Source organism: Mauremys reevesii, linkage group 11 (assembly GCF_016161935.1).
Source record: "Mauremys reevesii isolate NIE-2019 linkage group 11, ASM1616193v1, whole genome shotgun sequence".
Classification (NCBI taxonomy): domain Eukaryota; kingdom Metazoa; phylum Chordata; order Testudines; family Geoemydidae; genus Mauremys; species Mauremys reevesii.
This window is the reverse complement of record NC_052633.1, coordinates 56,505,142-56,519,559: the sequence shown is the minus strand read 5'-3', so window position 1 is coordinate 56,519,559 and position 14,418 is coordinate 56,505,142. Positions and strand designations below refer to the sequence as shown.

General features: G+C 39.6%; 1 protein-coding gene across 1 annotated transcript in view; it reads right to left on the bottom strand.

Moving 5' to 3' along the window:
• Positions 1 to 14,418, bottom strand: part of LRP1B (LDL receptor related protein 1B) — a 1,239,928-nt gene that overhangs the window by 689,668 nt on the left and 535,842 nt on the right. The window contains exons 4-5 of the mRNA XM_039494476.1: positions 3,433 to 3,552; positions 1,041 to 1,169 (exon numbers count right to left, since the gene is read on the bottom strand). Of these exons, the coding sequence (XP_039350410.1) occupies positions 1,041 to 1,169; positions 3,433 to 3,552 (249 nt within the window). The remainder of the gene's footprint in view (positions 1 to 1,040; positions 1,170 to 3,432; positions 3,553 to 14,418) is intronic.

The window sequence follows — 14,418 nt, the reverse complement described above, 5'->3', positions numbered from 1 at the left end:
TTTTACTGTATCAGATGCAACTCCTGTTATGTCCCACTGAAATAACATTTTTTTTGAGAGAGAGAGAGTTGAGAAGAATATTAAAATAGCTTTTCTCTGTACGGAGTTGCTTGTATCAGATTACCTATTTTTTTAATCTATAACCATGCTATGTGGATCAATACAAAACTTAAGTTTCAAGTCTTACTTTTTGAGCTCATCAATATTTTAAATCGTAACTCTCAGTGGTACTAAAATAAGAACACAAGTATGTACTTTCTTTGCCATAGTGTTTGCTAGTTTTAGCTTCAAAAACACAGCACCTGCCACAAGTCTGCCAACTGACATAGAAAAATACACATTTGTTTCCTCTGGATTTCCACATACTGACATAAAAATATACCTTTTATAATAGGATTTGGTCATTATATATGTTGAACAAAATTGTAGGAGAAAATAAGAATAGATTGCTGAGTCAATACACTGACTAGGGAAATACTTTGTTCAATTTGTCTTCATTAAACAGAATTCACTAATTCCCTTAACTGCTTAATTTATTATTGGTAATGAAAATATGCATTAATTAACCAATAAGGCATAATGTGATTATGAAGATCTTCAAATCAACTCCCTGGGCTGTTGCACGGAGCAAGGCAGAGGCTCATGTCTCTAATATCCCAAGGGTATAATTACCTCATGATAATTTCCTCTGACACCCAGGTTGTCTCAAGGAGGTGGGGTTTATGTGGAAATTGTATGTATTGAGATGAAAGAGGGAACTGGCAGCTCCACTAATCTTGGCTGAATAAAGTAACTTGCATAACTATATTTACACCCTCAGAAAGGTTTCTAGGTAATCAGAATCCTCCTTCAAAAGTGTTTTGTAATAATCCATGACAACTGATTTTTTTTCTAGATTTCTAGCAATGGATCACTGTATTAAAGGAAAATCCATCTCTACTATGTAGATAAATATTTACCCTATTTAACAGGGAGAAAGGTAGACCCAGAGAACTTTAAGAAATTATTCTTATAATGTATTAAAATAAAATTCAACTTACCATTTTTGGCCTTGCAAGATCTGTTGTCAGGCTGAAGTACATAACCCTCCACACAGCTACATGCATATGATCCATCTGTATTTATACAGGTTTGGCTACAGGTCCCATACACATTACATTCATCTAAATCTAAAAGATACATTGAAATAATATGTAAGTAAGAACCCTCACTTAAGAGTAAAATCTTGGGGGGGAGGAGGGGAGTGCAAAATTAATCCCCTAAACAACATGATAAAAGCAAGGGTAAACCCTCTATAGATAGATTTTTATTTTTTCGCATTGTTTTCAGACGCAATCTTATCTCAGCTGTCTGCTGATGAAACTATGCCATTGACCAAACAGAAGGCCAGTAGTTAATGTTGCAAGGCTAGCTGCTATCCAGCTTGAAAATTAAAGGACTTCAAATGATCAATGAGTAACATAACAATTAGGGAACCACTTTGGTTATTGCTGCCACCAGAGACTACTTCCAACTGTACTATATGTAAGCATTTACAATCACCATTGACTATGAATGAAGCAGCGTTTCAAAAGAGGAAATAACTGAATATGCATGTCAACTCATTCATGTTAGGAAACTATGTTAAATGGTTTAAGCTCTTTAGTCATCAGCTTCTACCTATAACGCTCAGCAACGATATAAAAAACTGCAAACAACTCCAGTGTCCAAGGAAAGAAAGAAAAATACAGGGTTGAATTCTCAGCTAATGGAAATTGGCCTAGTTCTATTAGAAATAACCAAGATATGCAAAGTTACAGCAGCTGAGAATCTAGCCAAAAATCATATTAAAGAAAAAAGTCCCAACAACTTGCTACTGAAATTATTGTATCTATTTTTTTCAAATATTACAAAACACACATATAAGAAGACACACATATCAGAAATTACATTTATGCAGAATAATTCTGTTAAAGTGGGGAGGAGGAATGACAGCCAGCGAGTACATTAATAAAGAGATGGGAAAATCCTATCTACTTTTGAAGAGAAAAAAATTGTTGGGAAATAGAAATTCATATATTGCCGGAATAGAAAAGGAATATCAATTTCAATCTAAACTTCACAGGCAGAAAACCTATTAAAAGGCAAGTGCAAAACTAAGCTATATGATTGAGTTTGGTTTTTTTTCATGGATCAAACTCTGACCCAGGTTTACATGGCTGTAAGGGGTATCATATCCCCCAAATGGCTCACAAGGTTTCAGAGAATGTTCAGGAGAAGGAGGCTCAGAGATGCTTAGAAAGGAGGCAGCTCATGCAGATGAGCTCCAGGCCTGTCTGAGCAGCCCTAGACAGAATCTTAATACTCTTTCTCCTCACACTGTAGGCACAGGAGGGTAGAAAGGATCAGCAGGGATGTCCTGACTGTCATCCTTCTGGATTGGAGTGCTGGTGGGCCACGACCCAGTTTAGATTGCTATGAGATTACACAAGTGGTCTTTTGAAATGCTGGTCCATCTTTACTACCTGATGCACAAAGTTCATTCTGTTTCACTGGCTGACTATGAGCCATCAGTGTGAGCACTGCGGGGAGGGGAGGGGGGGAGGGAAGCGGAAGGAGAGCAGGGCCGCCCAAAGGATTCAGAGGGCCTGGGGTCTTTGGCGGCGGGGGGCCCCCGCCACCGAATTGCTGCCACAGACCCGGCACTTTGGTGGTAGGTCCTGGGGCGGAAGGACCCCCTGCCACGGGTCCCAGGGCGGAAGGACCCCCTGCTGCCGAATTGCCACCGAAGACCCAGAGCGGAAGAAGCCCCCTCGGACCCTGCTCCAGGGGCCCCTGGCGCGAGTGAAGGACCCCCGCTCCAGGAGCCCCGAAAACCTCTCAGGGGGGCCCTTGCGGGGCCCGGGGCAAATTGCCCCAGTTGCCCCGCCTCTGGGCAGCCCTGAAGGGGAGAAGCAAGTAGTCCTATCCTTGATCTCATTCTCAAGCTCCTGACTGGACTGCCATATATAGTAGTTGGCTCAGATGGAATCACAGCTTCCACCCATAGAGAAACATTTGTCTCTGATGTAAACACCAGAGAGGGACCTTCAGGTCTTTCTGTAAATTTTGCCGTGCTTCACAACTTATTGTAAATTTCTAAAAAGATGCTACTTCCATTGAGAAGATACACCTGGTACATCAAATATAAATGTGATTCTAGCCAAACAGCAGTAGCAAATGTGGGAACTCACTAGGATCCTTTGCATTGTCCCGAGCACTAGCACTGTACCTAATTACCTTACATGCCATGTTTCGTGTAAATATAGTTTAACCATCTGTTTAAACCATTCTAAAACCAAATTTAGGCTCAGATCCTGCAAGAAGCTCTGCAAAGATGCCATTGTTCACCTTCAGGTAGCTTCTTGCAAGACTGGGGCCGTATTCTTAGAGAAGGTGACATTTCCTAGTTACCGTTGCAGTTTCTTCCATCATCGCCTACTTCATATCCATCCTCACAGTAACAGCCGGTGCCATTCCTTGAAATACTACATTTGTATTGGCAATTCATCTGTTGGCATTTGGGTAATAATTCTGTAAAAAAAAAAAAAAAGTTTAGAACAAAATTTTACTAGAGGGTAAACCTTAGTTTTGATTATTCGTAGACTACAACTCATATGTGGAGGAAAAAATCAACACCGTTTGCAGTAAATGCTGCTGTTGGGAATTTATTTATGACACTAAGTACATCGTGAAAAGCTTTGCATTTTCAGCACAATAATAAAATAAAATTGTTATTCTATATTCTATTCAAAGCTACTATAAAGCTACTATAAGCTTTATTATTGTCTAGGTGTATTATCACTCTGTTCAGGCCTCCAATTTTGCACATTAGTTATGTTCAGTCAAAGCAACATGTTTTAAAAATACTTCTGTTATATTAAATTATTTTTTCAAAAACCAGCCAAATGTCTGAGAGAGATTTCAACATCCACGCTTTTCCTATCTGTCACATAAATTGATTTTCTATCTTTTGAGAGCTTGTTTTGATTTACTGATGCATGTATAACCTTCACAGCAATCAATGTGAATACATTCTGTTTTAATAATTTATTTGCTATCGGCATGTAACATTGGACAAACAGTGAATATAATATATTTCATTACTACTGAACTCTTTCATAGAAATCTACTGCTGGAACAATATTAAGTATATGCCATCCGGATAAAACAAGAGTCATAGTACTAAAGGCTTGAAACCTAGCAGAAGCAACATGGTAGAAACAGCCACTGTATTAATTATTTCTTGTAGGACTCAGATTTGCAGAAACAAACAAACAAAAACCCCAAACCAGCCTCACCCCAAATTGGATGAAGTATCTAGAAAATTTTGCTTTTTAACACAGGGTGTTTTAATGAGTTGTGACAGGTTTTTTTCTCTTCCTGGGGGAAAATAAGAAATGGGTTGGTAGACTGCAGTCTAAATGATTTGATCCTTTCAAAATCTGTAGATATTTTCCACAATTCAAGTCTATCTGAGTGCTGCAGGGGGTCTGTAAAATAAGCTCCAAATGGATAGAGAAAATTCAGTTTGGGGACCAGTTTAAAGTAATTGGGCAAATCCGCGAGAAAGAAATCTGGCTACAGTTTAACACTTGGGGTCTTTACAAATTGTTAGTTGAAGTCAGCCTTAATCCATATAATCATTATTAGTGGGGGTCTATTTGTCTTGAAGAAAAGAGTCAACAGTTTTGTTTGAGGACTGAATTTTCTCTTAGGGTGTTCTATTTTAATTTTGTAGCTGCTAAGCCCTCCATCAGGGTGTGACAATTATATTTTGGGAGAGAACTGAATGTGACTGGCACATGACATTATGACTCATAGTGATGCAACTATTAGTGAGAGAGGTTTGATTATTTTAAAAACAAAAACATATTTCTCATAATAATTAGAGGGTCTTTTCTATAGCTTTTTAATCATGCAAAATTAATGGACTGACTTGCTGCTGAAAAATTGTCCCTTGTCACAATCTGTATACTTTTCAAATGTTCTCTGTGTGATTTCCCTATTTCTTTTGTAATAGGAGAATTACATTTTTTGGCTGCAGTTTCTTTTGTTGGATCCCTGTCCCTAGTCTGTTCCTGAATTTATTTTGTCTTTCCAATAACTAGCCCACATTTGGACCTTGAACAATAAGCCTTCCCTTAAGATGACTTGAAATGGAACTGTTCTCTGAGATAGGGAACTAGAGGCAAGGCTGATTATATGTATGTTTATTTAAAATTACATTCTGAATGAAATTAACATATACATGTCATTTGCAAAATAAGTATGGATTAAGCAACTTTCCAACATACATTTTTCCTAAAATATTTGTCTTATTCTACACAAACAACACTAATATTACCAGAGGATGTCTAATTTACAAACTGGATTTGGATTGTTTGCACTGTTCCCATAAAGGTGTACAGAGCCTTGAATTGAATAGTGCTGACCAGCTGTGTAGCCAGCTGAGACTGGTGGAAAAAGGCAAAAATAAATTGGCAGTTGAATTCCACTGGCTGACAGTGACTGAAAACACATGGTGACTTAATCTATCTAGGACTTGTTTGCATACTACACATAATTTTCTGCCTGAGTGAGTCCACATCTAATATCATCTATAGTACACGTAAAGTTTTTACCAAAAATACCCTTACATTTTATAGCAAATAGAATTTGAATGTTGAGAATTAACCAACTGACTGAAAAATGTTTTTATTCACACATCCCTGCTCTCATTCTTTCTACTCCTCCTTTTGTTTCTCTAACTCTCTCCTAATAGCTTTCTCAGTCTCCTCATTCTACTGTCTTCATGCCACCCTCTGCACTTGGAACAGGCAACTATTTAGCAATGCCAAATGCCTCCTTTCTCTTCTTCAAATCACTCCTTAAAGCCCATTTCTGTCTGAGTATTATCTGACCATATGCAAAATCATTACAATTATTTTCCTTAAAAAAAAAAGTCTCAAGTCTGAGTGCCAATGATGGTTTCCACATATGTTGAATTGCCAGAAGAACAGCGTGGGAAAAACACAAACAAGAAAATTTTACCATCAGTGAAAACTGACCAGATCACAAAAAGAAACAGTTTTCATTCTTGCCCCAAATTTTAGGCTAAACCTAAAATAATTTCTCTTAGGCAGAATGAGACCTAGTGCAAAATCCAGTGAAACCAATAGCAGTCTTTCTATTGACTTCAGTAGGCTTTGTATTAGGTCCCTAGTCAAGAAGGATCAAATTCTGCCCTGATTTACACACTCTATAAAGTCTTTGAAACCTTGGGCTCATGTCAAGGCAGAACTCATCTGGAGAGTTAAGAAAGGAGTTTTAGCCTGAACTCTGACTTTCCTTGCTCTATGGTTCACTACATGTTAATTTAAATAAACACCTTTGTAGGGTTTTATTTTCCTTATTTTAGTTAGCAATTTTAAAAGTAAAGCATTAAGTTCTAGAGGGGTCAAGCTTTTTTCAAATGACCTATTTTATTTTATTTTATTTTATTTTATTTTATTCCTTTCTTCATGGGACCCTTGCCTGCATTAGAGGCAGACAGACTACAAATGTTTATTTCGAAAATCCAAGAATTTACAGGTTAGTTGGTTGATTAGTTCTCATACTGTCACTTGGACAACACAGAGATCACCAAACATATTTTGTGCCTACATGTTGTTCTGTCCTGTGCCAAATCTGGAGCTTATGGGGTAGGATGTCTGTGAGGAAAAGGTGTCTGTTGATGCCATCCAGCCATCATGTTTTAGGCCTTCCAGAGGGTCTCTTCAGTCGTGCTCTCTTTGGGTCAAAATCAAATATGTTTCTTGCAGGGAAGTTGGTGGGCATTTGAAGGCATTGGGCAACCATTTGAAAGAGTGGGACCTGGTTAGCTAAAAAATGGATCTCATCATTGAACTTGAATTTGTAATATGTGATGTTTTTGATTGTTTGGAGATGCTTCATCTGAATGGTGTCCAACTTCCTTGAAACTTGACAGCGAGGGGCCATGTTTCAGTCCCATATGTCAGAATACTCACCAGGAAAGCATTATATATCCTCAGCTTCATCTCTCTACTTATCAGGGTGTTTGGTTTGTGAAAGACATTCTTGTTGAGGTGTCCCATTCCTGATGATGCTTTTGCAGTGTGGACTTCAAGTTCTTTCTCAAGCCTGCCTGTGATATTGACAACATTTCGGAAGTATCAGAGGGGTAGCCGTGTTAGTCTGGTTCTGTGGAAGCAGCAAAGAATCCTGTGGCACCTTATAGACTAACAGACGTTTTGCAGCATGAGCTTTCATGGGTGAATACCCACTTCTTCGGATGCAAGTGGGTATTCACCCACGAAAGCTCATGCTGCAAAATGTCTGTTAGTCTATAAGGTGCCACAGGATTCTTTGCTGCTTCAACATTTCGGAAGTAGGTGAAATCAGCAACAATCTTCAATGGGTGTTCACACTATAGGATGCTACAACCCAGCACCATGTTCAAAATCACTGAATGGATTAATTTTACTTTTACCACAATTAATTTTCAGGCTGATTTTTGCCGCTGAGGTTGTCAAGGCTTCAAGTACCACAACCAGCTCATCCACTGATTCAACAAGCAGTGCTATGTTGTCAGCAAAATCAATGTCAGTGAGGTTCTTATCATATGCCTAAAATTCATTTACTTGGACCCTGGTCAAGCGTGTAGTCTATGACAGTATTAAAGGCTTCTGGAGCAGCAACACACCCTTGTCAAGTGTCCAACCTAATTCAGAAGAAGGCAGTTCCTTTCCCATTTACAAGAAGTTAACTTGAGGAGTCATCAAATAGGAAACAGAATGTTCTACAGAGCCTGTCAGGGAGCCTTGCAAGTTTCAAGACCAGCCAGAGTGATTCCCTATCAGAGTCAAATGCAGACTTGATATCCACAAATACAGTGTGAATGGGGTGCTTGGACTTTTGTGCCTTCTTGATAAACTGGCACACTGTGAAGATTTGCTTTGTCATAGAATGGCCAGGAGTTAAGCCAGCTTCTTGTGGTCTTCTCTTGCTCCTACAGATACTGGTAGCTCTAGCCAACAAGACAGAAGCAAAAACTTTACCTGAGACAGATAGAAGAGTGCTGCCTCAATGATTACAACAGTCTCATTTGCTGCCTTTACATTTCTAAAGCTGTAAAAATGTCTTTTTGCCACTCAGACAAGACCATCTCTGTTCTCCAGATTATACTGAACACCATCTGCAGTCAAAAAAGAATAGCTGATTCAGAGGTTATTTTAGCAGTGCCACAGGAATTCCACAGATTCTTTCCACATTATTTCCCTTAAGTTTCTTTATAATTCTGCAGGATTTGTTGATAGTACATTCACCAGGATCATTTTGATTTCAGGGTCCAAAGAAATTGGGGGATATGTTTATATTATGACTGAAATGTTCATGCCAGTGTTCCATGTACTCCACTTCTGTATTGATTAGCTCACTAGAACTGAAGTAGAGCACACCGAGTGAATGACTTTCTCGTCAGTGAGGTTGTCCAAGTGTTTATACAAGGAGGTGATATCACTCCTGGCAGAAGCTTCCTCAAGTGCCATGGCTTTGGCTTCCATAAAAACCCAGTAGTCAGCATGTACTGTTTTATTACAAATACCATTTAGTTTATGATATGTGACCATATCACCTCTCAAATGAGCCATATGATGCTGTTTGATGATATTTAAGATATTAATGGAGACTAAGGACTTCTTGGCTCTTATTTTGGGACCAATGATGGTCATAGCAATATCGATTATCTGGGACCTGAAGTCCATCCAGGTGGATTCAGTGTCAATATACTCTGGCATGGTCTCAAACCTGTTTGAGATTTCAAATGCATAGCAGTTTTGAATAGTAGGTTAGATAATTTGAATTTTGGAAACCCAATCATTGCTTTGCCTGTGCTTTTTAATCTAAGTTGCAGAAACTAATTAGTGGTCTGTGTTACTGAGCTCAACAGACCAATAAGTTCTGCAGTTACTGATGGATGATTTCCAAACATAAGAGATTATAATGTAATTAATCTTCTTTGTTTAGCCATCATTACTCAACAAAGTAAATTGGTGAATTCACTTCTCATTTAATTTACAGGAAAGGAGGCTAGGTATTTTCAATACATTACCCCCAAATTACCCAAATTTATTTTCTTTTATATTTTAAAGGGCAAATTCAACCCCGTTCTACATGCCTGTGTAAGATCTCAGACACAGTGGAACTAATGCAGTTCTGCTACCCAGGAAGAAAAAGCTGGATGTCAAAGAGCCATAATTGCATATTATGGAGCACAACTTTGTGGAGGCTTTCCTTATGTAACTTATAGGCTAGGAAGTACCAGGGATGAATAACTGCCAGAAGCTACTATAGCCACGAAACATGGCTCCTCAGACTTTGTGTGAGTGACAGGATTTTGCCCTCAGGGTCCAATCCTGCTTTCACTGATATCAAATGGACTTTTGCCATTGTCTTCAACAGGAGTTGAAGGGGGGCCCACATTTCTTTAACTTAAGGTAAAATAGTATCCTCAGGTACAATTGCATTGATATGGGATTGCTTCCCACTGAGTTGACATTCAACCCAGCAAAGCCCATTGCAATTAATAGCCTCTGTTTATTGCACATGGTTTACTGCTCATTGCATTGCAGAAACGTATGGATCTAACTTCTGTGCATAGCCATGATCTGTGAATCCCTTCCTAGGAAATCATATCTATCTCAATGCTGCATTGACACAGTTGAGATTAGCAAGGATGCTTGAGTTGGATCACCCAGAATAAAAGAGAAAGGAGAACATTTTCTAAGAAATCCCTTCCCTTTTGTATGCTCTTCTCCACTCCCTATTAGCCCAAAGTAGCCCACAATTGAAGACATTCCGAGTATGCTGCAAAGGCCCATTTGTCTGAGTGATCACTGGTAGAGAGCTGAGGTAGTCGAGCTGGGATTTGGATTTTAGGGGAAAGTGTGGTGAGAGAGTTTTGATCCACATTGAGTCTGCTTAATAGTGAGTAGTATGAGATGTAGTAGGGCTAGAGAGTAAGGCAAAATGCTGCTGCTTTAATTGAATTTGCTTAATAATTTCTATGTGTTGTGTTTTAATTCTATGCTAATGGTACTCAGAGTCCCGGAGAGTTGAAGTTTTTATATCTAAATAAATACATGAATACAAATAAAATGAATAGAATAAATGTCATTCACCTTCCTGAATGCTACTCAGGTGACACTAGAAAAGAGGTAGAAGTTAAATTGGTTGAGCATAACACAGAGCATGTAGTTCAAGGTAATAATCAGAACAAAGGTGCCTTTAAGCCACTTTGGCACTGTAGGGATTCTGGGCTGCTCCAGAGACGAAAATGACTAATTTTCCACAGCCTTGAAGAGCCACTCCACAGTCTGGAGAAGCTCAGAGCGTCCAGAAGTGTTGCGTGCTACAGAAACTGCTACTGTCCCCAGCACACTCTCTCTAGAAAGCTGCTTACGGCTGTCCATGCTGTGCCTATGCAGGAGGAATTCTCCCTGGCACAGTTCCACAAGAGTGACATATAGGGGCCAGGATGGAGAACAGAATCTGTCCTGTTATAATACATATATTTTATTGTATCTAGAATTGATTCTGATGGGGGAGAAGGAGAGCTCAGAGGGAGTGAGGGGGTAGAAAACATGGTAAATGTATCTAGAGCTGATTGAACTTTATATTTTATACCATCAATCCTCCTATTTATACCTTGCTTGCATCCAAGTCTTGTGACATGTTGTATCAACTAGCAGCTGTCCTGGAGGGAGCTAACTAGTTAGTAACCACCAGAGAACCCTTACATTAACATCAGTGGTATTTAACCAAATAGTTCTAAGAAGCCATGGTAATATTCCCATTTTTTTTTATAGTCGCATACTCATTTTCCTTCCTCAAAATAACTAGAACAACTTTTTGCCTGTATACACGGCTGCAGTGACTAGGTCTCTTAATCTCTGTGCAACACTTTTGTGCCAGAGAACATCTATACAAGTTCTCCGGGCAATTCTTCTGTTGAATCTGGCAAAGGTCAGCTGCTTTATTTTGTCTGGGTATGGAAGGAATCCATAAGTGGAAAAGTTTGTCTGGGTATGGAAGGAATCCATAAGTGGAAAAGTTTGCAGCATGCATCATAACATCTATTTACCCTCACTGTTGTTTTCCCTTCTTCTTTACTAGTTCCTTTTTTCTTCTTCATTATATGTCAGTGATGCTGAAAATCTTTCACAAAAATTTAGTATTTTACCCAAGGTATTTTTAGCTTATTAATGGGACACTAGTGCAGCACATCTTTCCTAACTGAGCAATAACTCACTAAAATACCAGTGCAGGCAATAATTATCATTTTAATAAGAGCAATATATGATTTTTCTTATATACTTATGTTCAATTTGGCATGGCCAATGTGGCGAGGGATGGAAATAATCCCATTGGTTAACTATCTAATAGTTTAGATATTACAGAAAGAAAAATTAAATAGCTGGAGACCAAGAGCCTGATTCTCCACTGCATTTCACCTTTCATTCTGATTTGGTAACATTTTACACCCACTTTGCACCAGTATAAATGAGTACACAGGGTAAATGGCAGAGGAGTGTAAGTCCCAAAGAGAGCTCTGTTAGGACAAAATCCTGCTCCTCCCCCCACCTCTCCGACAAGCAAACAAAACCCAAAATGTGGCAAAACCATGGCAATTCTGGGGAAGGAAGGGGCTAAGCTGTTTAGAAAGTTGTACATGGGAGCTGTACAGCTCCCATAGAAATTCACTGCATGGGACTCTGTGTCCCAGAATTTGGGCTCAATTGTGGCCAATGAGATGGTGCAGGATTTTGTGAAAGTGGCAGGAGAACAGGAATAGTGTAGCTAGTGGTTCCCTGAGTTGCACAGATCTACTGGCCACAAACTCTGATTGAGATTGTGCATGCCCACAGTGCGCTACAGCAGCTACTGCAGTCTGTGAACCAGGGGCGGCTCCAGGCACCAGCACACCAAGTGCGTGCTTGTGGTGGCAAGCCACGGGGGGCGCTCTGTCGGTCGCTGCGAGGGCGGCAGGCAGGCTGCCTTCGGCAGCTTGCCTGCGGAGTGTCCGCTGGTCCCGAAGGCAGCCTGCCTGCCGTGCTTGGGGCGGCAAAACACCTAGAGCCACCCCTGCTGTGAACTAGCTACATAACTGCCCTATGCCCTGCACCGGGTTTTGTATGAAGGGAGGCAGGTGGGAGGAGGGAGGGATTTGATTCCTCTTTTCATAAATGATTGCTTTGTGCAAAGTCTACAGAGGTGGGGTTGAACATTTTATCTTAAAACGAGACAAGTCCAATGAGGTACTTACAGGAACACTTTGTTAAATTTCTACCACCTAACTGAATGGAAAATTAGAACAATTTCCCTGCTTTTGAAGGAATGTAATACTTCCCTAGATATTGCTTAATTATTCCAGAGATGATGATGCATCCTTCAGGCTCATAACAACACTTTAGAAGAACTCTTTTTAAAAGTGTGCAACAGATAGCACCAACTGTCAGTTTTAAAAACAAAACACATTGCTCAAGGGAGAATATCCTTGATCGCCCCCATTTCGAACTGCTCACTGAAACACTTTTAATATAATGGATTTTTTTTTCTAGGAACAGAGTAAAAGCTATTTTAGTGTGCTTAATACAAGTTTATTTCCCACAGGGTTTAATCTCCTTGTATGGAGACTCTTATTGCAGTTTAAGAATACTTTATCACACGTTAACTTGAATCTATTCCTTATCAACTTAAGTTAAATGGATATAAGGCATGTGTGAACTGAAATAAGAGTGTCCACACAAGGAGGTTGCACTGATTTCACTAAATTAGTTTCTAAACCAATTTCGTTAAATGAGTAAAAAATGGTCATGTAGAAAAGGCTTTTACTGAAGAGGGAAAACAAATTAATAGATTCCACAGTCCCTAACCTCTCCTTGAATTGTGCAAACACTGGCAGACAGTATATACTAGAGGTCAAAGGAGACAATGTTCATTAGAATCCTTCGTTAAAATATTGGCACCACATCACTGGTTAAACCTCATTTCCCTCATATTCCAACCTGTGATCTTTTCATTTCAAGTTTTACAATATTTGGTATTTTTATTAAATATTAAACTGTTATGTAAGAATTCAAGCTCTCATTAAAAAAAGTTTCTAGCCCTATCTTGTTGCAGAAAAAAATTTGAAAATGTGATCCCTAAAGGCTGAAAAACTGAAAGGCAAATATTGTGTAGAGAGGTGCTAATGACTGCCATCAGGGGGTCTTGGGTCGAAAGAAAATCATAGCTCCCATTAAAGTCAATGGCATGTCAAACTCTCTTTAGGCTCAACAGAAGGTGCAATAAAGCCCCATTTATGTAGTCAAAAACATCTGCAGACAGTGGAGGTTACCATCCGAAGTGCTAGGTTGCATCAGCATCCTTTCGTCTGCGAGCGATGGTGAGAATTGCAGCTTATGATGTAGATGGTTTCCAGTGTCTGATGTGACAGAATAGACAATCTGAGATTTGCATGATCTTTGGCAGTTGTTGCAAACATATTTATCTTGGTTGGAAGCTACTTGCTTCCAACTGGTTCTTTTCTCTTCAAGCTGTAGGAGCCAGTTCCTTTCATGGACTTTGATGCTCTGATGGAGACTTGTTACAATCACTTGCCAAGGTTTTCCCATCAGTCAGGATCAATTCCAAATTCCTTCATATCTCACTTGCATGTGTCTTTATAGCAAAGCTTGAGGCATCCTGTTGTTCTTGTTCCCTCTGATAGCTCCCCATATAGCATGTCCTTGGGTATGCATCCCTCTTTCAACCTACTCAGATGGCCCAGCCAGCGCAGTAGTCTTTGCTTGAGCAGGGCTATCACACTTCGTAAATTTACCCTTTGAAGAACCTCTGTGTTGGTGACTTCACCTTGCCATTTGATGTCAAAACTAAGCCAGGGGTTTCTGTGGTTTAAGGCTGTGTGGTGTGGGAGGGGGCAAGCCAGTAGAAGGAGTGTGACTGTAGGTTGCTGGCATGTCTCTCCAGCCCAGGAAGAACTCACACTTTCCATAAAGCCTGGTTCAAGCCCTTTTCTTCAGGACTTCAGCTTAATTTCTTCCAAATAACACCAATTCAGCATGAAGCTCTTTCTCCAAGCCACATGCCAGGAACTCACCCTATTTCAGAGCCTGTCACAAAAGCTATATAATGATTCATGGACCTGGAGTCAGAGGACCCATATTCCCTAGAGTGACTGTTATTGATGGGACACCAGTGAAAACTTGGAGGATGGCAGGGGAGTAGGGCCAACAGCTATTCAGCCACAAAGAGCAGTTCATAGGGTTTAATAAAGTACTACTTGTTTACCTGAACTTGCATTCAGCCTCACTCTTTGTGAATCAAACAAAAGCTGAC